We start from the raw sequence: 26,225 nt of genomic DNA, 5'->3' as shown, positions 1-26,225 counted from the left end.
ATCAGTTTATAATATTCTTTGTATTCCACAACTGAGGGAGATCATGTGGTATTTTTCTCTCATTGACTGGCTTATTTCGCTTAGCATAATGTCCTCCAATTCCATCCAGGTTGCTGCAAATGGTAAGAGTTCCTTCTTTTTTATGGCAGCATAGTATTCTATTGTGTAAATGTACCATAGTTTTCTGATCCAGTCATCTGCTGACGGGCACCTAGGCTGTTTCCAAATCTTAGCTATTGTAAATTGTGCTGCTATGAACATAGGGGTGCATATATCTTTTCTGATTGGTGTTTCTAGTTTCTTAGGATATATTCCTAGGAGTGGGATCACTGGGTCAAATGGGAGTGCCATTTTTAGTTTTTTGAGGAAACTCCATACTGTTCTCCACACTGGCTGCACCAGTCTGCATTCCCACCTGCATTCCCACAAGGGTTCCTTTTTCTCCACACCCTCGCCAACACTTGTCGTTTGTTGATTTGTTGATGATAGCCATTCTGACAGGTGTGAGATGGTACCGCATTGTCGTTTTGATTTGCATCTCTCGGATAATTAGTGACTTTGAGCATGTTTTCATGTGTCTCTTGGCCTTCCTTCTGTCTTCTTTCGAAAAGATTCTATTTAGGTCCGTTGCCCATTTTTTTATTGGATCATTTATCTTCCTTTTATTAAGTTGTATAATTTGCCTGTAGATGTTGGAGATTAAACCTTTATCAGTGATAACATTTGCAAATATGTTCTCTCATACAGTGGACTTTCTTGTTGTTTTGTTGATGGTTGTTGTTGTTGGGTTTTTTTTGCTGTGAAAAAGCTTTTTATTTTAATGTAGTCCCATTTGTTTATTTTCTCTTTAGCTCCCATTGCCCTAGGAGCAGTATCAGTGAAGAAGTTCTTTCGGCATATGTTTGAGATTTTGCTGCCTGTGGATTCCTCTAGTATTTTTATGGTTTCCCATCTTATGTTTAAGTCCTATATCCATTTTGAGTTTATTTTTGTGTATGGTGTAAGTTGGTGATCTAGTTTCATTTTTTTGCATGTATCTGTCCAATTTTCCCAACACCATTTGTTGAAGAGACTGTCTTGACTCCATTGTATGTTCATGCCTCCTTTGTCAAATATTAATTGAGCATAGTGGTTTGGGTCGATATCTGGATTCTCTCTTCTATTCCATTGGTCTATATGTCTGTTCTTGTGCCAGTACCAGGCTGTTTTGCGAACAGTGGCTTTGTAATACAGCTTGAAATCTGGTATTGAGATCCCACCTACTTTATTCTTCTTTCTCAGGACTGCTGTGGCTATTCGGGGTCTTTTTTTATTCCAGATGAATTTTTGGAGAGTTCTTTCTAGGTCTGTGAAATATGCTGTTGGTATTTTGATGTGGAGTGCATTGAATCTATAGATTGCTTTGGGTAGTATGGGCATTTTAATGATGTTGATTCTACCAATCCATGAACATGGTATGTTCTTCCATCTGTTTACATATTCTTCTGTCTCTTTTTTCAGTGTCCTATACTTTTCCACGTATAGGTCTTGTACCTCCTTAGTTAAGTTTATTCCTAGGTATCTTAATTTTTTTTGGTGTGATGGTGAATGGGATTGCTTTTTTAGTCTCTCTTTCTGTAAGTTCACTATTGGTGTAAGAAAGGCCATAGATTTCTTGGCGTTAGTTTTGTATCCTGCTACATTGCCGAATTCATTTATTAAGTCTTTTACTTTTTTGATGGAGTCTTTGGGGTTTTTTATGTACAATATCATATCATCTGCAAATAAGGACAGCTTTACTTCTTTTTTTCCAATTTGGATGCCTTTTATTTCTTCTTCTTGTCTAATTGCAATGGCTAATACTTCCAGTACTATGTCAAACAGGAGTGGTGAGAGTGGGCATCCCTGTCTTGTTCCTGTTCTTAGGGGAAATGGTTTCAGTTTTTGCCCATTGAGTATGATGTTAGCTGTGGGTTTATCGTATATAGCTTTTATTATGTTGAGGTATGATCCTTCTATTCCTACCCTGTTGAGAGTTTTTATCAAGAAAGGGTGTTGGATTTTGTCAAATGCTTTTTCTGCATCAATTGATAGGACTATGTGATTTTTATCTCTCAATTTGTTTATGTGATGTATCAAGTTTATTGATTTGCGGATATTGTACCATCCTTGCATTCCTGGGATAAATCCTACTTGGTCATGGTGTATGATCTTTCTGATGTACTGCTGGATCTGATTTGCTAGAATTTTGTTGAGGATTTTGGCATCTATGTTCATGAGGGATATTGGCCTGTAATTCTCTTTCATTGTGTTGTCTTTAACTGGTTTTGGTATTAGGGTTATGCTGGCTTCATAGAAGGAGCTTGGAAGTGTTCCTTCCTCTTGAATTTTTTGGAATAGTCTGAGGAGGATAGGTTTTAGTTCTTCCTTGAATGTTTGGTAAAACTCCCCTGTGAAGCCGTCTGGCCACGGGCTTGTTTGCCGGGAGCTTTTTGATGACTGCTTCAATTTCTTCCATAGTTATTGGCCTATTGAGATGTTTAGATTCTTCCTGATTGAGTTTTGGAAGGTTATATTTTTCTAGGAATATGTTTATTTCCTCCAGGTTGTCTAGTTTGTTGGAATAGAGTTGTTTGTAGTATTTTTTAATAATCCTTTGTATTTCGGTGGGGTCTGTTGTTATTTCACCTCTTTAATTTCTGATTTTGTTTATTTGGGTCCTCTCTCTTTGCTTCTTGGTGAGCCTTGCTAGAGGTTCATCAATCTTGTTTATCCTTTCAAAGAACCAGCTCTTGGTTTTGTTGATCTTTTGTATTGTTTCTTTGGTCTCTATGTCGTTTATCTCCGCTCTGATCTTTATTATTTCCTTCCTTCTGCTTACACTGGGCTTTTCTTGTTGCTCTCTTCCTAACTCTTTGAGTTGTAGGGTTAGGTAATTTATTACCATTGTTTCTTGTTTTTTGCAGTAGGCTTGTAGAGCTATGAACTTCCCTCTCAAGACTGCTTTTGCTGTGTCCCATAGATTTTGGATTGTTGTGTTTTCATTGTCATTTGCTGCCATGAAGTTTTTTATTTCTTCCTTGATCTCTCTGGTAACCCAGTCATTGTTTAATAGCATGCTGTTTAAACAATGTGTTTGATTTTTTTGGATTGATTTTATTGTAGTTGATTGCCTTTAGTATTTTTTAAAGATACTTTCTTACCTGGCTGGCATGGCTCAGGGGTTGAATGTCAACCAATTACTAGGAGGTCACGGTTTGATTCCCAATCAGGGCATGTGCCTGGGTTGCAGGCTCAATCCCCAGTGTGGGATGTGCAGGAGGCAGCCAATCAGTGATTCTCTCTCATCATTAATGTTTCTCTCTCTCCTTCTCCCTCCCTCTTGAAATCAATAACAAAATATATTTTTTTAAAAGATGCTTTCTCTTTTTGGTTCTCATGAGCTTTCCCCATCTGTAGGATGCATGTTTTGATAAGAAGCTAGCGCAGCAATTTTCAACCTTTTTCATCTCTGGACACATACATTAGTTATTAACATTCTGCAGGACCCCCCAAAAAGTATTTTTTGCCTATCTGACAAACAAACAAAAAAGTATACTTTTTATTCATTCACACTTGATGGTTATTGTTGTGTTGGCTGTTGTTATTTTTTTTTATTTGACAATCTAAGGGAAAAGAGGTCAGTGCCCCTAACTAAATTAGTTATTTCATTTTTTAAAATTTTTTTGTGGCACACTGTTTAAAAATCTCTGGGCTAGGGGATGGAAGAAGCAAGGTACTTAAATGAAAAGTCTTCATAATGTCTCTTTGTTTAGTATCCTAGAATTTCTTTATTTTATTGCACCAAAGGGTAACACAAAATAGTCAATTCAGGATAAGTAAGAGATCTGCCTTTCTTTTATTTTATTTTTAAAATTTTTATTTATTAACTTCAAGAGAGAGAGAGAAAATATCAATTTGTTGTTCCACTTATTCATGCATTGGTTGATTCTTGTATGTGCCCTGACCAGGGATCGAACCTGCAAGCTTGTTGTATGAGGATGATGTTCTAACCAACTGAGCTACCCGGCCAGGGCCTGCCTTTTTTCAGTAAAGTGGGAGGAGGGCAGTTGTGAAGGAGTGGTGGGAAAGGAGAACTTGAATTACTATTTGAGTGCAGGCACCTTGTCAGGCAGATCTTCTTTAAGAAAGAGTACACATGGTAGTTTGGTAATATGCCCAAGGAGTCTTAAACTTTAGCTGAATAAAACATATTTAGTGCCCAGCCAGTGTGGCTCAGTGGTTGATCGTCGACCTATGAACCAGAAGGTCACGGATTGATTCCCCATCAGGGCACATGCCTGGGTTTCTGGCTCCATCCCCAGTATGGGTTGTGCAGGAGGCAGCTGATCAATGATTCTCATCATTGATGTTTCTATCTCTCCCTCCCTCTCCAAAATCAATAAAAGTATATTAGAAAACATACTTAGTAATTGTGATCTTTTCCCAGTTCACAGGAAAAAAATCCAATTTTATTTTTTTTCTCATAAGCTTTTCTTAAATCTATGGTGCCTTACAAGGAAAACAGCTTATGGTACTTTTTGTTTTCTCTTACATACATGGGCCTATAGTTTAAAATATTGTAGTCATTTATACTAACATTATCCCTGCTTATAGTTTGATGAAATACAAATATCTTAATATTTCATGTTCTGCTAAGAGCACTGTGACTTCCAAATTCTCTGCTACTGAAACAAGTTGGGCACCATTGATCTAGTCTATACTTCTTGGCTTACAGGCTAATGGCCTGCCTGTATGGGAAGGTACTTACAGATCACATGCTATTTCCTTCCAATCAAGGAAAATTTTATTGACAAAAATTTTAGCTTCAGCTAATAGTCTCTTTTACGTGTTTTGATTACTTTATGGTAAGCCCTCATATTATCCTAAATAGAATGATTTACTTGGCCTGTAACTTACCTCATTTTAAATAAAACTACATTGAAAACCTGTCAAGAAAGCACCTAAGTAAGAGCACTGAATGAAAGTGAGAAGTGAATATTAATAGACAGTGGGAATGGGGGAACATAATGTGGGAATCTCCTCATTTATCATGTTTTCTGAGATAACTAAGTCTCCAGGTACATATTTAGTGAAATAAAAACAAATATTATGGAGTATTTAATTTTCCCCAGTCTCTAGTTTTCAGTCATGCCAAGAAATCTGTTTGCTACTGTAAATTTATTTATTTAGCAAGAATTTCTGAGTGCTTTCTTTATGCATGATAAGGTAAATACTAGGTTACCTGTGTGTTAGAAATAAAGAAGTGGGGAAATAGGAAGAAACCAAAAACCTAAGAAATGGTTCCTGACCTTAGTGAGTTTATAGCATACAACTGTGGTTTCAATTCTTTTATTTTTTTGCCCCGACTTCAAAAAATTGATGTAGAGAGAAAGGGAGAGGGAGAGAGAAATAGAAACATCAATAAAAGATTGATTGGCTGCCTCCTGCAGCCCCCTACTGGGGATCGAGTATGAAACCTGGACATGTACCCTCACTGGGAATCTAAACTGTGACTTCTTGGTGCATGGGTGGATGCTCAACCACAAAGCCACACTGGTGGTCTGTGAGGTCCGAAAGGTTGGCGACCACTGATGTAGGATATTATTTTTGAAGAGCAAAAGTTTTACATTTTAATGAAATGTATCCATTTGCTTCTGAAGAGACCATGCCTTTAGTGCCATCTAAGGCATCTTTAGTTAACCCAGGGTTACAAACATTTTCTCCTTTTTTTTTTCTTATATAAGTTTTATAGTTCTAGGTTTTACATTTTGATTTATGATCAATTTTAGTTAATTTTTATATATGATGAGAATTTTATATATGTTTTGTTTACGTTTTTGCATATGGATATCTGGTTGTTCTACCACTATTTATTTATTCTAATTCGCAATAATTGTGCTTCGGATAAACCTCATTGGCTACTGTGCAAAGCTCTACCACCATTTATTAAAAAGGCTATCCTTTCTCCTTTGCTAAAGACCTTTGCACCTTTATCAAAATCATTTGTCTATAAATATGTGGTTTTATTTCTGGAGTCTATTCTATTCCATTGATCTTTCTGCCTAGCTTTACATCAGTACCACAATATTTTGATTATGGTAGCTTTATAAAAATCCTTGAAATCAGGTAGTTTTAGCTTTCCAACTTTAGCCTAACAACTTTCTGAGTTGTTTTGTTTATTCTAGGACCTTTGTATTTCCATAAGAATTTTTAAAATTGCATATCAATTTCTATAAAAAAAGATGCTGAAACTTTGATTTATAGATTATTTGAGAGGAATTACTAGAAAAATCTTAACAATAATGAGTCTTCTAACCCTTAAACTATACCTTTTAAGTTACTTAGGTTTTTAAAATTTTTCTATCAGCAATATTTTGTAGTGGTTAATGTATGTCTTTAGAATTAAATTTGTTGTTTTTTTTTCTTTTCTTTTTTTTCTTTCTAAAGATTGCTTTGGCTTATTAGGTTCTCTGTATTTCTCTACAAATTTTAGAATCAGCCTGTCAATTTATATTTTAAAAACTTTGTTTTTGCCTTTTAACCTTTTGCACTCGGATGTCGAGTGTGACTCGACACGGTTAGCATTAGAATAAAGGAATCGAGGAAAAAGCAAGCGAGTGCAAAGGGTTAAATTGAATTTTAACTTTCATGACAAACAAAACTCCAGTATTCTTAACATTTGCAGCCTTGTAGAAATCTTAGCAATGGAATAAAGAATTTAACATAAACAAATGTCACACTGTATAGCCAAAGGGATTTATTTCTATACTAGAGGCCTGCTGCACGGATTTGTGCACCGGTGGGGTCCCTCAGTGTGGCCTGTGGGGATCAGGCTGAAACCGGCATCCAATATCCCACAGGGATGTAGAAGTGTGAGAAGTGGCAGGTGCCCTGGGAGGAGCCGCTCCTGCTCATCCCGACCTTGCTCATCCAGTCAGCTGAGCAGCACTCCCACTGTGGGAGCACAATGACCACCAGGGGGCAGCTTCTGCATTGAGTGTCTGCCTCCTGGTGGTCAGTGCGCATCATAGTGACTGGTCGACCAGTCAAATGGTCGCTTAGGCTTTTATATATTTATATATATAAACTAGAAGCCCAGTGCACAAATTTGTGCACAGGTGAGGTCCAGCAAGCCCGCCCCAATTGGGGCTGATCGGGCCGGGCCGGCTGGGGGGAGGGGCCGTGGGCAGTTGGCAGGCTGTCCCTGCCCCCTGGTCGAACTCCCAGTTGAACTTCCGGTCAAGGGGATAGTTTGCATATTAGGCTTTTATTATATAGGATTTTATTATATAGGATTGTACCAGAAACTCAAATATTAGTTGATTGAACAAATATACTGGCAGGAATTTTTATTTATGTGAATTTTGAGAACTTAAAAATATAAATTAGGAAACAACATTCTGAAATTTGTCAAATCTAGTGTGTATTAGAGTAAAAAATAATTTAAAGTTGAATGCTTTTATAGTGTTTGTGCCTGGATCTCTATAGTATTATGACTTTTGTTTACTGTGTATGTGTAAGGAAATACCTTCTGGCAATTTGAAAATGTGATGTAACTAAAATACAGGTCTGACTTGTTAATCTACTATTAAAGACTGAAAATTATTTTAATTGCTCTTTTTCTGACTAGTCCTTCAGAAAAAAATGATAGGTGAGTTTGTTCTAATGTGGTAATTTTATGTCTACTGTGTCTTAGGGTGCTGAGATAGTAAATACTGGTCGAAGTGCAAAGTATGATTATCTTTTATTGTCATCTTGATGGCCTATTAATATTCGTGGGTGGGATTTTAACATTATATATTTGTTTTTATGATTTTTCATATTTGCAACTACTTTAAGAAGTTTGGCATAAAAAACATTGTTTTCTTTTTTAATTTAATCTTTATTGTTCAGATTATTACAATTGTTCCTCTTTTCTCCCCCCATAGCTCCCCTCCACCCGGTTCCCACCCCACCCTCTGCCCTTACCTCCCCACTACTATCCTCATCCATAGGTGTACGATTTTTGTCCAGTCTCTTCCCGCACCCCCCACACTCCTTTCCACCTGAGAATTTTCAGTCCACTCCCTTTCTATGCCCCTGATTCTATTATATTCACCAGTTTATTCTTTTCATCAGATTTTTAATTCACTTGATTTTTAGATTCACTTGTTGATAGATAGCCAATCAGAGTGAGTATGCAAATTAGAAGGTCAAAGATGGTGGCTGCCCAGCTGCTCCAGGTGCGGAGTGGCCAGGCAGGGCAGGACTCCTGCTATGAGAGGGAGGGCGGGGGGCAAAGGGATCTACAGGAGCGGAGTGCCGCAGTGAAGACAAGACTGCAGACTCCGGAGTCTGCAGCAAAGACGAAGATGGCAGACTCTGGCCAGAGCGAAGGCCTGGGTCCCGGGTGCCAGAGGAAAACTGGTGCTGGAAGCCAAGGGAAGAAAGGCCTATTGCACGAATCTCGTGCAACGGGCCTCTAGTAGATATATAATACTAGAGGCCCAATGCATGAAGATTCGTGCAAGAATGGGCCTTCCTTCCCCTGGCTGCCAGCACTGCCTTCACTCTGGCTGGAGCTGCCTTTCTGCCTTCCCACGCTGCCCAAAGCCCTGAATGGCTGGGGTGGTGCGGAATGCCTGCATCATTGCCATGGCGATGATGCAAGTGTCCCGCCCCGCCTCTCTGTGCCTGCATATACAAATTAACCCGCCATCTTTGTTGGGTTAATTTGCATACTCCTGATTGGCTGGTGGGTGTCGAGAAGGTACGGTCAATTAGCATGTTACTCTTTTATTAGTGTAGATAAGCCACATATGTAATTAAAATTTTTCTCGTAGGCACATTAGGAGTTAGAAGAAATAGATGAAATAGGTTTTAATATATTTTATTTAACCAAAAAAATCTACTCATTGAGATACTTGACATTTTTATGCTAACTCTTTGACATCTGTTAAGTATTTTATTATTACAGCTCATCTTACTTCAGTGGAGCTATATCAGGTGCTCAGTAGCCACATGTAATTAGTGTTTATTATATTGGACTGTATAACGCTCTTTCTATATACAGATATCTAGATAATGACAAAGTTTTATAAAGTAACTAGAGGCTGTTACATAAAATACCATTTTATTTTTCATAAATCCAAGTAATTTGTCTGTAAAGTATTTTTATTTTCCTTCATGGGTATATTAGTTTGATGTCTCACAGAGACAGAATCAATCTCTATCTCTCTCAATTCAAATGTTAATGTAATCCATAAACACCCTCACAGACACACTCATAAACAATGTTTAACCAAATATCTGGGCACCCTGTGGCCTAGAAGGTGACAAATAAAATTAACTATCACAATGGGCAATCAATCATCTATAAATTTGTTTCTTTCTAATTTTTATATTTTTATTTCTTTGTCTTGCTGTACTAGGCTATCTAGGACTTCAAGTACAATGTGGAATAGAAATGATAACATTATTTTTTCTGATCAAAGGGAAAGCTTTCAGTTTATCACCGACGTTAACTATGATGTTTATTGTAGCTTTTTTTGTAGATATACTCTTACTAAATTAAAGAAATTCATTAAGAGATTTTCTTGTGAATAAATGTTGAATTTCTTAGATGCTGTTTCTATGTCTATTGAGATGAACATATTATTTTTCACTTTTATTTATTTGTTTAAATATATTTTTATTGATTTCAGAGAGGAAGGGAGAGGGAGAGAGAGATAGAAACATCTATAATAGTAATATGCTAATTAGACCTGATGCCCTTCCAGACGAAGCTAGCTAGGGCTGCAAGGGAAGCCCAGGTCCCAGGTGCCTGCCTGCGGCTGGAGGGAAGCCTGGGTTCCAGGTGCCAGAGGGAAGCTGGTGCTGGCAGCCAGGGAAAGGAAGGCCTACTCTTGCACGAATTTTGTGCATCGGGCCTCCAGTATACCTGTATATATAATGTACATATATATACATACGTGTGTGTGTGTGTGTGTGTGTGTAAAATGGAATTTAGTTAGTTGATGTTGTGTTTAGGCTTTTGTTTTTAGGTTCATGAGTGAAAATAATGGCTTATAATTTCCATCTCTCTTTTTGAGATTTTATATCAAGGCTAGCCTTAAGATAAGTTGGGAAGCCTATCTTCTTTTTCTGTTTTCTGGGAAAGTTTGCTTAAGAAAATTGAAATCATAAGGGGTATGTTTTCTTTTTTTTAATGTTTATTATTGAAAGTATTACATATGTCCCCCTTTTTCCCCCATTGACCCACTCCAGCCCACCCCTACCCCTACCCCTACCCCCCCCCGACCTTCACCATCCTATTGTCTGTGTCCATGGGTTATGTATATATGCATACAAGGTCTTTGGTTGATTATCTCATAGCAGGCATGTTTTCTGACCACAGTGTGATTATTCTAGAATTCAACTTTAAAAAAAGGATAATTTTTAAAAATTCCATATGTGATGGCACCAGTGTCCAGGTCCCGCTATTCTGAGGATGCCTCTGGCTCCTGGAGACAGCGATCTAGCTCATTGAGGAATAGCCCTTCTGCCCTCACTTCCATGGCTGCAAGGGCCTCAGGCTTCTGTGGGGTTGGTTGGCAGGCTCTCCTCACCCTCATTGCTCTAGGTCTTGAGAATGGACTCTCCCCACCCCTGGGCTTGGTCTTCTCATCCTCTTCCATCTACTGCGATGGATACCTCTAGGCAGGTGACCAACTATGGGCAGAAGACTACGAGATGGAGGAGAGCTGTCTGTACAGAAGGCTGAAAGACAGGGAATGGTTGGGGAGTTGGGAGCTTCTGAGGTGTGTGTGCTATCTCCAAAGTATCCTGAGCTGAGTTCTGATGAATACACTCCATTTGAAGATGAAGATGAAGAGGTCAAAACTCAGAAGACCAACAGTTCAAATTCCAGCTCTGAAGAAAAAAGAAAACCAGTTGTTCCAAAAAAAAAGAAAAAAAGAAAGTCCAAAAGAAAATATAACAAATGTGATAAAAGTGACAGTAATTCACACTCTTGATACTAATTCTAGCTCTGATGATGGGGAAAAAAAGAAAAGAGAAAGGAGCACAGAGGGAGGAAAAAAGAAAAAGGAGACTAAAAAAACCCCAGTGACTCAAGCTATAAGAATTCATAAGGGGAGTTGCCAAAAAACATCTGGATTGAGCACTCATAGATTGCAGGTAAATGGACCTTATAGGTCCAGAAGCTCCTATAATATACATATCTCAAGATGAGAAACTTTTGAACAGTGCCATGCTCTGCTCCCAGGTGAAGGTGCAGCTATGGCTGAGTATGTAAAAGCTGGAAAGTGTATCCCACGAAGAGGTGAAATTGGGCTGACAATTGCTTCATTTGAATGCTCAAGTTATGTTATGAGTGGTAGCAGGCATCGAAGAATGGAGGCTATACAACTGTGTAAAGAGAACCAGATCTCCAGTGTGATGAGAAGAGAGCCCTTGTATCCTTTAACCAAGAAGAGGGACAGAAGAGGGAATAACATTCTACCCAGTTTGTGAGAGATGGTGTACAGTAAGACAAAAGGGAAAGATGACAAATAAGGATTTTTGTTTTACAGTAGGATTTTGCACAGCAATTTTTATGACCAAAGTAGTATGAAAAGTCTTTAGGAGCCCAGCCTACATGACTCAGTGGTTGAGTGTCGACCTATGAACCTATGAACCAGAAGGTTATGGTTCGATTCCAGGTCAGGGCACATGTCCGGGTTGCAAGCACAATCCTCATTGTGGGATGTGCAGGAGGCAGCCGATCAATGATTCTCTCTTATCATTGATGTTTCCATCTCTCTCTCTCCCTCTCCCTTTCTCTCTGAAATCAATAAAAATATATATTTTTTAAAAATAGTCTATGATGCTGCTATACCTACTATGTTAGTAAGTTTTTCAAGAAAAAGCTGCTTCTGAGATCTCTTTAGCAATTTATTTTTTACTTTTAACTTAAAAGGTAATATATGCACTGATTTTTAAAAATATTCAAACACTGCAGAAGAGTCAGTAAAATGTGAGTCTTTCACGAACTTAAGTCCTTGATCCTTCTCCCCAAAGAAATTTTTTTGTTGTCTTCCATATCTGTCCATGAATTCTTTGTACATACAAGCATATTGTTTCAGAATAAAGGTTGGAGCTATTAAAAAATAATGTAAAAATCCCATATGTGTAAAAAGAAAAGTATTTGTAAATCCTAAAGGTCAAAGAAGAAACCATAGTGGAAATTAGATGCTATTTTGAAATGTGTGGCTACAAAAATATTCCATGTCAAAAATCTGTGGGGTTTTTTGTTGTTGTTGATTTTTACAGAAGTAGTTCTTAGAGAAAATATACATATGACAAAAAGAAAGGTTGAAAAATAATGACCACGTATCTATCTCAAGAAGTTAGGAAAAGTAACTAAATAAAAAGCATGAACATGAAGCAGATATAATTGAAATATGCTACAAATATAAATAGGATCAACAAAGCCAAAAATTGGTTCTTGAAAAGTTGAATGAAATAAAATTGATAAACCTCTGAGAAACTTATCAAGAAAAAGATTGAACACACAAATCCTCGTATCTAATAATAGAGTAACATGTAAATTACCATCACTCTTCTACGTCCACGATTGGGCGGCGGGAGGCTGGGGGGCGGGACTCGGGGTGGCCTGTCCGGCCATTGAGAGGCATGGATCCCCTGCCACTGAGGGGGGCTAACCTGCTGTTGAGAGGCGCAGGGGGCGGGAGTCCCGCCCCCCGTGCCTCTCAACGGCCAGATACGCGCCCACTGAGGGGGCCTGCCGCGGACACCCAGCTGCGCCTCTCAACGGCAGGGTAGCCAGGTGTCCGCAGCAGCCCCCCTCAGCGGCCGTTGAGAGGCGCAGGGGGCGGGACTCAACCCCCTGCGCCTCTCAACAGCAGGGTAGCCCCCCTCAGCGGCCACGGACCATCAAAAGTGGGGGAGCTGGGTGCCTGTCTGCTCCGGTACCAGGCCTTTCAGAAGCCTCCGCTGAGCCGGAGGCTTCTGAAAGGCCTGGTGCACCAGCGGACAGGCACCCAGCTCCACTGCGAAAAGCGAAAGCGTGTAGGGGACCCTACACGTGCATGATTCAATCATGCACTGGGCCTCTAGTATAGAAATGAAAGGACATGCTACTAAAGATCTTACACACTTAAAAAACACAAGAGGGCATAATAAACAGTTTGATGATAAATTTTGAGAATTTAGATGAAGTGATCAACTTCATGCTATTCTTTGTGAGAAGGTTTTTAATTATTGAATGAGTTTTTTCAGTAATTAATATAACTACAAGACTATAAATATTTTTTTAACCTTTATTTTTTATTGCCTTTTTGAGAGAGAAACATCAATGTGAGAGAGACACATCATTCGGTTGCTTCCCACATACGCCCCGACTGGGGATAGAACCCGTGACCTGATTATGTGCCCTGACCGAGAATTGAACCTACTACCTTTTGGTGTACAGGACCATGCTCCAACCAACTGAGCCACACCAGCCAGGGCTAAATTTTCCATTACTTTTTATGTCAATGGCACTTACATCTTCTAATACTGTAGCATAAAAAGTTATAGTGGTACTTCTCTCAATTTTTTTAAATTTCTTTATTGATTATGGTATCACATAATTGTCCTCATCCCCTCATTCCCATCCCAAACCCCTCGCCACATATGCCCCCACCCCGCTGTTGTCTGTGACCTCTGGTTAGGCTTATATGCATGCATACAAGTCCTTTGGTTGATCTCTTCTCTCAATTATTCTTTCAACCAGTATTTACTTGATACCTACTCTATACTAGGCATTATGTTTTACCTTATTCATCATATCCAGGTTGGATTATTTTTAGGACAGGTTACTAAGTTCTAACTTAAAGAAATTTAACAACAGGCCAAGATAGTGGAGTAGGTAAATGGAGGATTCATATTCTCTTGCAACCACATCAAAATTACAACTAAACTACAGAATAACAATCATGCAGACTACCTGAAATCTAGTTGAACCCAAGTCCTATAACTAAGGATATAAAGAAGAAGCCACGTGGAGACTGGTAGAGGGGTAGAGACGTGCAACAGGGTGGTCCCTACCTATGTGTGGTGGTTAAAAATCGGGAGGGATATCTCTGCTTCAGAGGTCCCCCCTGAGGAGCAAAGGGTCCCAGCCACACACCAGGCCCCCCACCCAGCTGTGAAGAGAAATACCCATAACTTGGCTGTGAAACCAGCGAGGGTTGTGGCTGAGATGAAGGGCTGTTGGAATCCCAGGTGTTCCTCTTAGGATTTACTTGAACTTACTCTAAGCTCCAGCTCTGGGATAGCAGTTCGAAAGGTACCAGGGACATATAGGGAGGAACCGAATTGTCTGGCTTTGGGGTGAGAGTTGAAGGGGCAGCTTTCTCTCAGACAGAAGTGCTGGTAGAGCCCATTGTTCCTTTGCTGAGCCTAACCCCACAAAGCTGGCAGGTGGGTGTCATAGCTGAGTCTCCATCAACTTGGCTAACACTGATCACCCAGGTATGGTGATTCCCTGAGACCCCGCCCCACCCAACTTTCAGGCCCACCTAAGCCACTTCCAGTGGCTTTTCCACACAAATGGCTTGTGGTTGGCTCATATGTTGGACTTTCCTAAAATCTCTCAACGTTTCACAAACCTCAAAAAAGCAGCATCTGGCTTTGGCATGCCCATACCTCTTGCTAAGTGGCCCTATGCCTGGTACTAACAGCAGCCCGTCTCAGTTCATAGCTTGGCTTCTGGGCACCTCCAAGCCGAGTACAAGTAGGAGTCATCTGCAGATTGCTTCATAGTGCTAGATGGCCCTAGGCAGGGCACAGGCAGTGGCTGATCTTGGCTTATACATCCCAGGAGGACCCAGAGCCAACACACTGGATGGACAGCTTCAGATCACATCAGAGCACTACTCAGCCACTTCCACGAGGGACATCCTCAAAGGGTGAACTCATTGCTGAAGTGTGTCTTGCTCCACAGGGTGGGCCCTGCATAGCAGCTTCTTTGCTGTAGTCACGGTCAGGCCTTGCAGCCAGTTGGCCTGGGGGTAAATCCCTGTCATTGACATGCCAACAGCAATCAAGGCTTACTACAACAGGAGGTACATACTACAGTTCCCCAGCTTGGGTGACCAGGGAGGCAGCACCACTGGGCCCTACAGGACACTTACTACATAAGGCTATTCTAGCAAGACTGGGAGATGTAGCAGCTCTACCTAATACATAGAAACAAACACAGGGTAGCAGCCAGAATGAGGAGACAAAGAAACATGTCCCAAATGAAAGAACAGAACAAAACTCCAGGAAAAGAACTAAATAGAGACAAGCAAAATCTAATAGATGTAGAGTTCAAAACACTTTTATTACTAGTATATGCACCCCTATGTTCATAGCAGCACAATTTACAATAGCTAAGATTTGGAAACAGCCAAAGGTGCCCATCAGCAGATGAGTGGATTAAAAAACTGTGGTACATCTACACAATGGAATACTATGCCACTGTAAAAAAGAAGGAACTTGTACCATTTGCAATAGCATGGATGGAACTGGAGAGCATTATGCTAAGTGAAATAAGCCAGTTGGAGAAAGATAAATATCACATGATCTCATATGTGGGATATAATGATCAATATAATTTGATGAACAAGAATAGATCCAGAGACAAATGGTAGGGGAGGGGGGAGTAGAGAACAACCAAAGGACTTGTATGCATGCATATTAGCATAACCAGTGGACACAGACACTGGGGCGGTGGGGGCTTGCCCAGGGTGGGAATGGCTGGTGGGGGGGTCAATTGGGGGAAAAGGAGACATATGTAAAACTTTAGACAATAAAATAAATAAACACTGTTATAAGGATGCTCAGTAAACTTAGGGGAAGAGTAGTCCTGGCTGATTTGCTTAGTGGTTAGAGCATTGGCCCACAGTCCAAAGGGTCTTGGGTTTGATTCCCAGTCAAGGGTATGTGCTTGGGTGTGATCAGGAAGCAACCAATGTGTCTCTCTCACATAGATGTTTCTCTCCCCCTCCTTCCTTCCCTCCACTATCTCTATAAAGAAAAAATCAGTGGAAAATATATCCTCAGGTGAGGATTAAAAAAAAAAAAAAACAACTTAGGGGAAGAGTAGATGAATATAGTGAGAACTTTAGCAAAAAGATAAAGATGCAGAAAATACTCCATTAGAACAAAGAAAGAAAAAATAATTTAAAAAATGAGAATAGCTTAAAGAGCCTCTGGGACAACTTCAAGCATACCAACATTTGCATCATGCGGGTGCTAGAAGGAGAAGACAGAGAGCAAGGAATTGAAAACCTATTTGAAAAAATAATGCCTGGGGGTGGTGTTGGGTGAAGGGGTTAATGGGGGGAAAGGGGACATCTGTAATACTTTCAACAATAAAGATAATTTTTTAAAAAAGTGACTGAAAACTTCCCTAACCTGGTAAAGGATATGGGCATATAAATCTAGGAAGCATAGAGAGTCCCAAACAAGATGACTCCAAAGTGGACCCACATCAAAGCATATCATAATTAAAATGCCAAAGATTAAAGACAAAGAAATAATCTTAAAGACTGCAAGAGAGAAACAGTTACTTACCAAGGGGTGACAGCCCATAAGACTGTCAGCTGATTTCTCAACAGAAACTTTGCAGGCTAAAAGTGATTGGCATGATATAAGGACTTACAACCAAGATTACTCTACCCAGCAAAGCTGTCATGAATAATAATTGGCAATAATTACTTTAAATATAAATGGATTCTCCAATTAGACATAGGGTGGCTGAATGGATAACAAAACAAGACCTTTACATATGCTGCTTATGAGAGATTCACTTCAGATAAAAACACACAGACTGAACGTAAAGGGATGTAAAAAGATATTTTATGGAAATGAAAAAACAAAAAAGCTTGGGTAGCAATACTTATACCAGACAAAGAAGATTTTAAAACAATGAGATAACAAAGGACCCAGCAATTCCAGTTCTTGGTATTTATCTGAAGAAACCCAAAACACTACATTGAAAAGACGTATGCATGTATAAGTTCATTGCAGCATTATGTACAACTAGAGACCTGGTACACGAAATTCATGCATTCGGGGGTTCCTCAACCCAGCCTGCGCCCTCTCCCTGTCCAGGAGCCCTTGGGGGATGTCTCACTGACGCGGAGGCAGGAGAGGCTCCTGCCACTGCTACTGCACTCGCCAGCCACGAGCCCCAGCTTCTGGCTGAGTGGAGCTCCCCCTGTGGGAGCACACTGACCACCAGGGGGCAGCTCCTGTGTTGAGCGTCTGCCCCCTGGTGGTCAGTGCATGTCATAGCGACCAGTCGTTCCACCTTAGGGTTGATTTGCATATTAGCCTTTTATTATATAGGATAGCCAAGATTTGGAAGCAATCTAAGTGTCCCTCAATAGATGAATGGGTAAAGAAGTGGTTCATCTATACAATGAAATATGACTCAGCCATAAAAAAAATTGAATGAAATTTTGCCATCTGCAACATGGATGGCCCTAGAGGGTATTGTGCTGAGTGAAATAAATCACAGAGAGAAAGATAAATGCCATATGACTTCATTTATATGTGTAATCTAAAGAGCAAAATAAATGAATAAGCAAAACAGAAACAGACTCATAGATACAGAGAACATTTTGACAGCTGCCAGATGGGAGGGTGGTTGGGGGCATGGGAGAAAAAGAAGGGATTAAGAAGTACAAATTGGTAGTTACAGAATAGTTGGGATATAAAATATAGCATAGGGAATATAGTCACTAATATTGTAATGACTATGTATGGTGTCAGATGAGTACTAGGTTTATCATGGTGATCACTTTATCTATATATTTAAAAGCCTAAGCAACCAGCCAACCAGCTGCCCAGCTGATAGCAATGACGCACACTGACCACCAGGGGGCAGACGCTAAACACAGGAGCAGAAACCACAGACATGGAAACATGAAACAGACTGATGAATCTCAGAGGGATGAGGGGAGGGGAGAGGGTGGGAAAAGATTAACCAAAGATCTTGTATGCATACTAGAAGTCCAGTGCACGGATCCTTCGGCTAGGGGTACCTTGGCTTGGCCTGCGCCCTCTCGCAATCTGGAACTCCTCAGGGGATGTTGGAGAGCCGGTTTCGGCCTGATCCCCGCAGGCCAGGCCAAGGGACCCCATCAGTGCACAAATCTGTGCACTGGGCTTCTAGTAAGTTATATAAATGTCTAATTACAGGATTATATACCTGAAACTAATATAATATTCTATGTCAATTGAAAAATAAAAAAATTATTAGAGGACACACAAAAAATTTAACAAAGAAAGCTCAGCCCAACTACCTGGTGACAATAAGGAAGGAGTGTAAAAGAAAGTGGACTAACATTTTAGAGCAGCTCTATAATTTGTAAAGTATTATGGTTATTTAGAGAGACCTTTGTTGCTGGGATTTCTGACCTAGTATTCAGGGACTTTTAGTAGATATATTAATTTCAGAATATCTGTGATTCCTCTGAAATTATATAAAATATTTTATGTGTATATAATTTTTTGGTGGTAAGGAGGAGAAGGGTCAATAGATTGTCATAGGATCTCAAAAAGTTTAAGAACCACTGCTCTGTGGATTAAGAAAAGTTTATAAAGATCAACAAATACAGGTATTTGTGTGTGTGTGTTTCATGTCTGTATATGAGTAACTATACTAGTATATTATTATATACTAGAGGCCTGATGCATGAAACTTCATGCAAGAGTAGGCCTTCCTTCCTCTGGCTGCCGGCACCGGCTTCCTTCTGGCACCCAGGACCCAGGCTTCGCTCCAGCCACCGCTGGCAGGCATCCAGGACCCAGGCTGCTTCCCTCTAGCTGCCGCCGCCAGGCATCTGGGACCCGGGCTTCGCTCCGGCCCCGGCTTCGTCCGGAATGATGCCCAGAAGGATGTTTGGTCTAATTAGCATATTACCCTTTTATTGTTGTAGATAAGATTCTGACTTTTATTCAATAAATATTATTTTGCCTGTATATTAACTGAGAACTTTGTTTTTAAAGGTTCAGGAGCAAGTACATCCCAATCTCTCAGCTAATGAAGAATCTCTCTATTATATTGAAGAGCTGATTTTTCAGCTGCTTAATAAATTATGCATGGCCCAACCAAGGACTGTTCAAGATGTGGAGGTAAAACACTATTTTGTTATTTAAAAAACTTACTGAGCCACTGTACAAATAAATTTTTGAATCCAGATATATTTCGTTCTAAATTGTGGAAACTAATGCCATTATGTGGGTTAGATGGTCAGTTCATTTTTGGCAAATATATCAAGGCAATTCAATGGGAAAAGGAAAAATTTTCAGCCAAAAAGAAGTGCTAAACAACTGTATTAATTTGTGGGGCAAAAAAACCTTGAAACTTAATTTCACACAAAAGTTAATTCATGATGGATCATGATCTTAAACATAAAAGCTGAAACAATAAAGTTTCTAGAAGAAACTGCAGGAGAATATCTTCATAACCTGAGGTTAAGCAAGTATTTTTTACAAAGGACTCAAGTATAATGAGTATTAAAGAATAAAATTAATGAGGATAAAAAGGTGTCACAGACTAGGAGAAAATGTTTTCTAGTATGTATTCCTTGCAAAGAATTTGTATGCAGAATATGTTAAGAACTTCTACAAATAAAAAGACATCTTACTTATACTCCTAATGGGCAAAAGTCTTGAACAGATATTTCATAAAAGAAGATCTACTAATGGCCACTAAACATGTGAAAAGGTGCGCAAGCTCACAAGTCATCAGGGAAATAGAAATGAAAACCACAATGAGATGCCATTTCACACCCAGTGAAAGGGATAAAATAAAAGACTGATAACATCAAGCGTTGATGAGATGTAGAGCAAAGAGAACTGTTTACATTGGTGGGAGTGAAAAATTGTATCACCACTTTGGAAAATTGTTGGCAGTTGCTTATAAAGCTAAATATATATCTAGCCTATGACCCAGCAATTTTAATCCTAGGTATTTAACCCTAGATAAATGAAAATATATGTTTACAAAAAGACTTAGACATGAATGTCCAAACGGTTTTACTCATAATAGCCAAAATTTGGAAACAATTCAAATTTCTATCAACAAGAAAATAGGTAAATAAATTGTGGCAGATTTATAAAATGGAATACTCAATAATAAAATAAAGGAATAAACTATTGATATATGCAATAACATAGCTACAATTCACAGGCATAGCATAGAGCCAGACCCCAGAGAATATATATTATAACGATACCATTTAGATGAAATTCAGAAACAGCTAAAACGAATGATGATAGAAATCAGGATCGTGGGTGGCTGCCTTTGAGGGGTGGAGATTGAGATGATAAAAATGTTGTGTATCTTGATTAGGAAAGCATTTTTCAAAACTTTGAATTGTACACTTCAGATCTGAACATTTTACTGCATATAAATATTGTCATTCTATTAAAGGAATAATATATTGCCCTGGCTAGTGTGGCCCAGTTGGTTGGAGCATCATCCTATACACCAAAAGTTCGAGTGCTTGATTCCCAGTCGGGGCACATAACTAGGTTGCCAGTTAGAACCCCGGGTTGAGTACGTGTGAGAGGCAGCCAGTCGATGTTGCTCTGCTCTGCTCTCCCTGCCTTCCTCTTTCTAGAATCAATAAACATATTCTTTGGTGAGGATTAAAATAAATAAGTCTTCATCCATCACTATACCCCTATGCCCTCTTCACCTCCTCCAAACCCGCTCCTCCCCCCGGCAATCACCACTGTTGTCCATGGTCCATGAATTTTTTCTCTTTTTTGCTCAGTCCCTCCACCCCTGCAGCCAGCCACCCCTCCCTGCCAGCTGTCAGCCTGCCCTCTATAAGTCTGTCTTTTGCACTATACTGTTTATATCACCTTTCCTTAGAGTATCTATATATCTATATATATAAAAGCCTAAGCGACCGTTACGACCAGTCAACCAAAAGACCTGTCAACCAGTCACTTTGACGATGCACTGACCACCAGGGGGCAGACGCTCAACGCAGGAGCTGCTCCCTGGTGGTCAGTGCACTCACACAGCCAACCTCCCATGGTCCCTCCCTCTGCTGGCTGGCCCTGATCAGCCCCAATCGGCCCCAATCACTGACTAGGCCGAGGGACCCCACCCGTGCACGAATTCATGCACCAGGCCTCTACTTGTTTCTATAATAAGGCAGCAGCTTCCAGTATGAAGGAAAATCTTTCTTTGGAGTAATCGAGCTATTAAGAGTTTCAGGGACTCTGGGCATTAAAGCATTTGTTTCCCTAATCTCTGCTGTAAGAATTGCTCATTAAATAAATATAATAAAAGCATACTTTTCGGAGGAGAAACCAAGATGGCGGCATAGGTGAACTCCTAAACTGCTGCCTTGCACAACAATTTCAAAACTACAACTAAAAGACAAAATGAACATCATCCAGAACCACAGGAAAGCTGGCTGAGTGGAAATTCTGCAATTAGAAGGAAAGAGGAAAGCACACGGAGAATCAGAGGAGCTGCAAAAGGCTGAGGTACAGAGACATGCACACAGGCGGTTGAGTGCCTGGCTGGCTTTCTCTAGCGGGAAGTAGACAAAAGCTTCCGACTGCGCTGAACCCCAGTTCCGGGCGAGACCCTGGGGACCCAGGCTTATACGGAGGTGGGAGGGGGAAACTGGACTGTCAGGCAGAAACTCATGGGAGCCGTGAAAGGCAGAGGTCTGGAGGTGCGCGCGCAAGTGCGCGTAGATAGGACTGACTGCTGACTGCGCCACTGGCTTTCTCTACCGGGAGGGAAACCGAAGTTCTCCACTGCGCTGAACTCCAGTTCCAGGCGAGAATCTGGGAATCCAGATTCATTGGGGGAGAAACTGGACTGTGTGGCAGCGGGCGAAACTCAAGGGCGGCTTACACTTAGAGATGCTTGTAGAGATTACCAAGGGACACTGAGACCCAGGGGCCTCATAGGGCAGGGCTGAGGGGAAGCCAAGACTGTCTGCTCAGCCCTGAGACTCCACCCCATCCAAGCTGAGCATAGAGGCTTTTGCAATTTTGCAAGTCTTGTCTCATAAGGCTGTCTCCAGCACAGAAATTCTCCTGGCGTAGACACAGCTGATCCTCACAGCCAATTGGCCTGGAAGTCAGTCCCTCCCAGTGATACCAACAACAATCAAGACTTAACTACAACAAGGCTGTGCACACAGTCCACTAAGGGGTGCACCAAAAGGGTCCACCTCAGGTAACTGGTGAAGCCGAGCCACTGGGCCATATAAGACACCTAGCACACAAAGCTAACCTACCAACTCAGGGAAGCAGCAAAAATGCAGAGATAAAGAAACAGATCACAAACGAAAGAAATGGAGGAAAACAAATGACTGGATGTAGAGTTCAAAACCATGGTTATAAGGTTTTTCAAGAATTTCCTAGAAAAGGCCGATAAATTTAGTGAGACCCTCGAGGATATGAAAAAGGACCAACTAGAAATTAAACATACCCTGACTGAAATAAAAAATATTATACAGAGATCCAGCAGCAGACTAGAGGAACGCAAGAATCAAGTCAAAGATTTGAAATACAAAGAAGCAAAAAACACCCAACCTGAAAAGCAAAAAGAAAAAAGAATCCAAAAAATTGAAAATAGTGTAAGAAGCCTCTGGGACAACTTCAAGTGTACCAACATCAGAATAAGGGGGGTGCCAGAAGAAGAGAGAGAGCAAGATACTGAAAACCTATTTGAAGAAATAATGACTGAAAACTTCCCCCACCTGGTGAAAGAAATAGACTTACAAGTCCAGGAAGTGCACAGAACCCCAAACAAAAGGAATCCAAAGAGGACCACACCAAGCCACATCATAATTAAAATGCCAAGGGCAAAAGACAAAAAGAGAATATTAAAAGCAGCAAGAGAAAAACAGTTAATTACCTACAAGGGAGCACCCATACAATTGTCAGCTGATTTCTCAACAGAAACTATGCAGGCCAGACGGGAGTGGCAAGAAATAGTCAAAGTGATGAATAGCAAGAACCTAAAACCAAGACTACTCTACCCAGAAAAGCTATCATCCAGAATTGAAGGTCAGATAAAGAGCTTCACAGACAAGAAAAAGCTAAAGGAGTTCATCAACACTAAACCAATATTATATGAAATGCTGAAAGGTATGCTTTAAGAAGAGGAGGAAGAAGAAAAAGGTAAAGATAAAAATTATGAACAACGAATACGTATCAACAAGTGAATCTAAAAATCAAGTGAATTAAAAATCTGATGAACAGAATAAACTGGTGAATATAATATAGAAAGGGAGTGGACTGAAAATTCTCAGGTGGAAAGGGGTGTGGGGGGTGCGGGAAGAGACTGGACAAAAATCGTACACCTATGGATGAGGACAGTAGTGGGGAGGTAAGGGCAGAGGGTGGGGTGGGAACCGGGTGGAGGGGAGCTATGGGGGGAAAAAAGAGGAACAATTGTAATAATCTGAACAATAAAGATTTTTTAAATTAAATTTAAAACATACTTTTTAGTAGCTAAATATGCTAAAAGCTTAATATAATTAAAAAAATTAGAAATTCTGTTAAATTGATTCAGTTATTATTACTTCTCATTATTCATACCAATCACTGGTTCAAATTAAGGTTAGATGAACTATAATAGTAACCTAAAAGGCTTGGATTTTTTTTTGCTAAGAGATGCATTTCCTTAAGTCATTCTCTTAAGTTCCGCCACCCACTTGATCCTCCAAGAGGAGGTACATGATCTCTCTTCTTTTTAAAATTCTTCTCTCTATCTGAAGCTCTAAGATTAGCAAAAGGAGAGTGAGTGTATAATAATTATTAATAATGAGTGAATTTTTGCTAGGAATCATTACTGTGCAATCACTGATAGAGTATTTTATGCTAGCTTTAATCTCTCTTAATATTATTTATTTTTCTTTTCTTTTCAGTTCCATTTTAATTATGCTTACACTTAAAGCTTTCTATTTAAATTTCACCTTTTAATTACCCATGGGGATTATTTGGAAAAATTTAAATAGTCCTGTTGATTTTAAAAAATTTTTTTTCACTTATTACAAGAATAAAAACATTGTTACTTTACCTACTACCATTAAGAATGGTAATAAAGTTGTATGAATTTTCTACTTATGAGCACTTCTGTTAATAATAGTACTGCTATCATCTAAATAGGAACGAGTTCAAAAGACCTTTCCTCATCCAATTGATAAATGGGCTATTGCTGATGCACAATCTGCCATAGAGAAACGAAAACGAAGAAATCCCCTCTTACTGCCTGTGGACAAAATCCATCCTTCACTGAAGGTAATAAAAAAATTAAGCATTGGGGAAGTTCTTCATAGTAAAAATACTTATATAGTATTGCTATGTACATATATACACACACACACAGTAAATAGCATGGTTTATGTTACTGTATATGTTCACTTGCGTGTGTATATATTTGTACTTACATATACATATATATTTCTTAATATGTTTACAAAATAAAAAATAAGTATACTTGGATAAAAATCAGATTGTGTTTCAAATAATATTAAAAGTTAGTGATAAGCAATAATGCATCTTTGTGGCATAATCTGATGACTACTACCCTGACTTATTTTCAACCTTTTCTTAAGAAGAGGAATAATGTCAAAAACTGAGTTCAAAACTGTTTTTAAATTAATCTGTATCACAGATAGTTTTATATACATTGGAAAGTAGACTAGGGAATATTATTTAATCTATAGGAAATACTTGGTATACATGGATTTGAATACCCCTTGGTAGCATTCTATGACACTCCCTTCCATATGTATATGTATATGTATATGTATATGTATATGTATATGTATATGTATGTGTATGTGTATGTGTATGTGTATGTGTATGTGTATATACATACATATATATGTCCTCTCCTCAATAGAAACCATTGATATTTGGGGATATTGGTTAAAGCAAGGTCCTTGAAGAAAGCAGATACTTGTCAAATGGGTTTTGGGTAATGTATTAAGAAGTTTTCAGTGAAGTCCAGCCTAAGATTTCTATATTAAAATGAACTGTCTCTTTTAGTTTGATACTAAAGGCAAATTTGTTAGATTAGATGTCTCTCTCTCTATTTCTTTTGGTGCCCTTGACCAGGAATTGAACCTGAGACCCTTCAGTGCGCGGGCCAACACTCTTACACTGAGCCAAACTGGCCAGGGCAGATGTCTCTTTCTTAAAAAAGCCCCTGGTACTGGGATCAGTAATTCATTTTATATCTTATGGTATCTGTAAGTTTAGACTTTGGGTTTATAGAGAGTCCTTTCTAAGTGATAATGTTAAGTGAAATTTTTAAGTGTTTGGTACTTGATAGTGTCATTTTTTTAGAATTAAATTGTTTATTTTTTTCCACAGGAAGTTTTAGGGTACAAAGTGGACTACCATGTGTCCTTATATATTGTGGCTGTACTAGAGTATATCTCAGCTGATATTTTGAAATTGGCTGGTAATTATGTTTTTAATATTCGACATTATGAAATATCTCAGCAGGACATTAAAGTGTCAATGTGTGCAGATAAGGTAAGTGTTGGAAGGAATTTAAATTAAACTTGAATAATAGAGACTATATATTACTTCTACCTCCCACTTTTTTATTATTATATTAGTAATTTTTATAACTCTTGGTTTTAGAAGGCAGAAAAATGCTGGCTTTACAGACTAACCAGGATATTTCCAGATTTTTCACCATGTGACAAGATAAGAATCTCTTTTCCCCCAACAAGAATCTTTTATCTATAGGAAAAAAACATGCAGAACCTCAAACTAGTTTAAGAAAGGTAGTGTGAGTTTTATAGTTTTATTTATTTATTTATCTAGGAACAAATAGTGTATAGAGTATTCAGATATTTTTAAGCATAAGTAATTTTGAAAAACATAATTTGTTTTTATAGAATAGTTTAGTGGGGCACAGGTAGAAAAAGACTTTGCAATGCCAAACTTACTTCCTTTTGATAATTTTTTATACTTCTTCCTTCCTGGCTATAAGCTACTGAGGAAAGAAATTGAGTCTTTATTTTTTCTCTCTCCTCCTTTTCTTCCCTTTCTACTTTTCCTTCTTTTTTTCTTATCGTTTGAATCAATATTTTGGGGTACCTGTCATGGACCAGTCACTGTTCTGAGCATTGAAGATACAGCACTGAAAAAGTCAGCAAACCCTGTGTTAAAAGGAATTT

General features: G+C 39.2%; 1 protein-coding gene and 1 pseudogene across 2 annotated transcripts in view; both read left to right on the top strand.

Annotated features, from left to right (window-relative positions):
- The window catches only part of SOS2 (SOS Ras/Rho guanine nucleotide exchange factor 2), a 109,956-nt gene that overhangs the window by 8,851 nt on the left and 74,880 nt on the right, over positions 1–26,225 (top strand). The window contains exons 2-4 of the mRNA XM_079768413.1: positions 19,048–19,173; positions 24,196–24,327; positions 25,408–25,572. Of these exons, the coding sequence (XP_079624539.1) occupies positions 19,048–19,173; positions 24,196–24,327; positions 25,408–25,572 (423 nt within the window). The remainder of the gene's footprint in view (positions 1–19,047; positions 19,174–24,195; positions 24,328–25,407; positions 25,573–26,225) is intronic.
- Positions 8,319–12,606, top strand: LOC307097499 (NKAP-like protein; annotated as a pseudogene). Its single transcript has one exon. The product of its transcript is annotated as an NKAP-like protein (transcript).

The sequence above is a fragment of the Cnephaeus nilssonii genome (genome assembly GCF_951640355.1).
Source record: "Cnephaeus nilssonii genome assembly, chromosome: 4".
NCBI classification, from domain to species: Eukaryota; Metazoa; Chordata; class Mammalia; order Chiroptera; family Vespertilionidae; genus Cnephaeus; species Cnephaeus nilssonii.
This window is presented reverse-complemented; position numbering and strand designations above follow the sequence as displayed.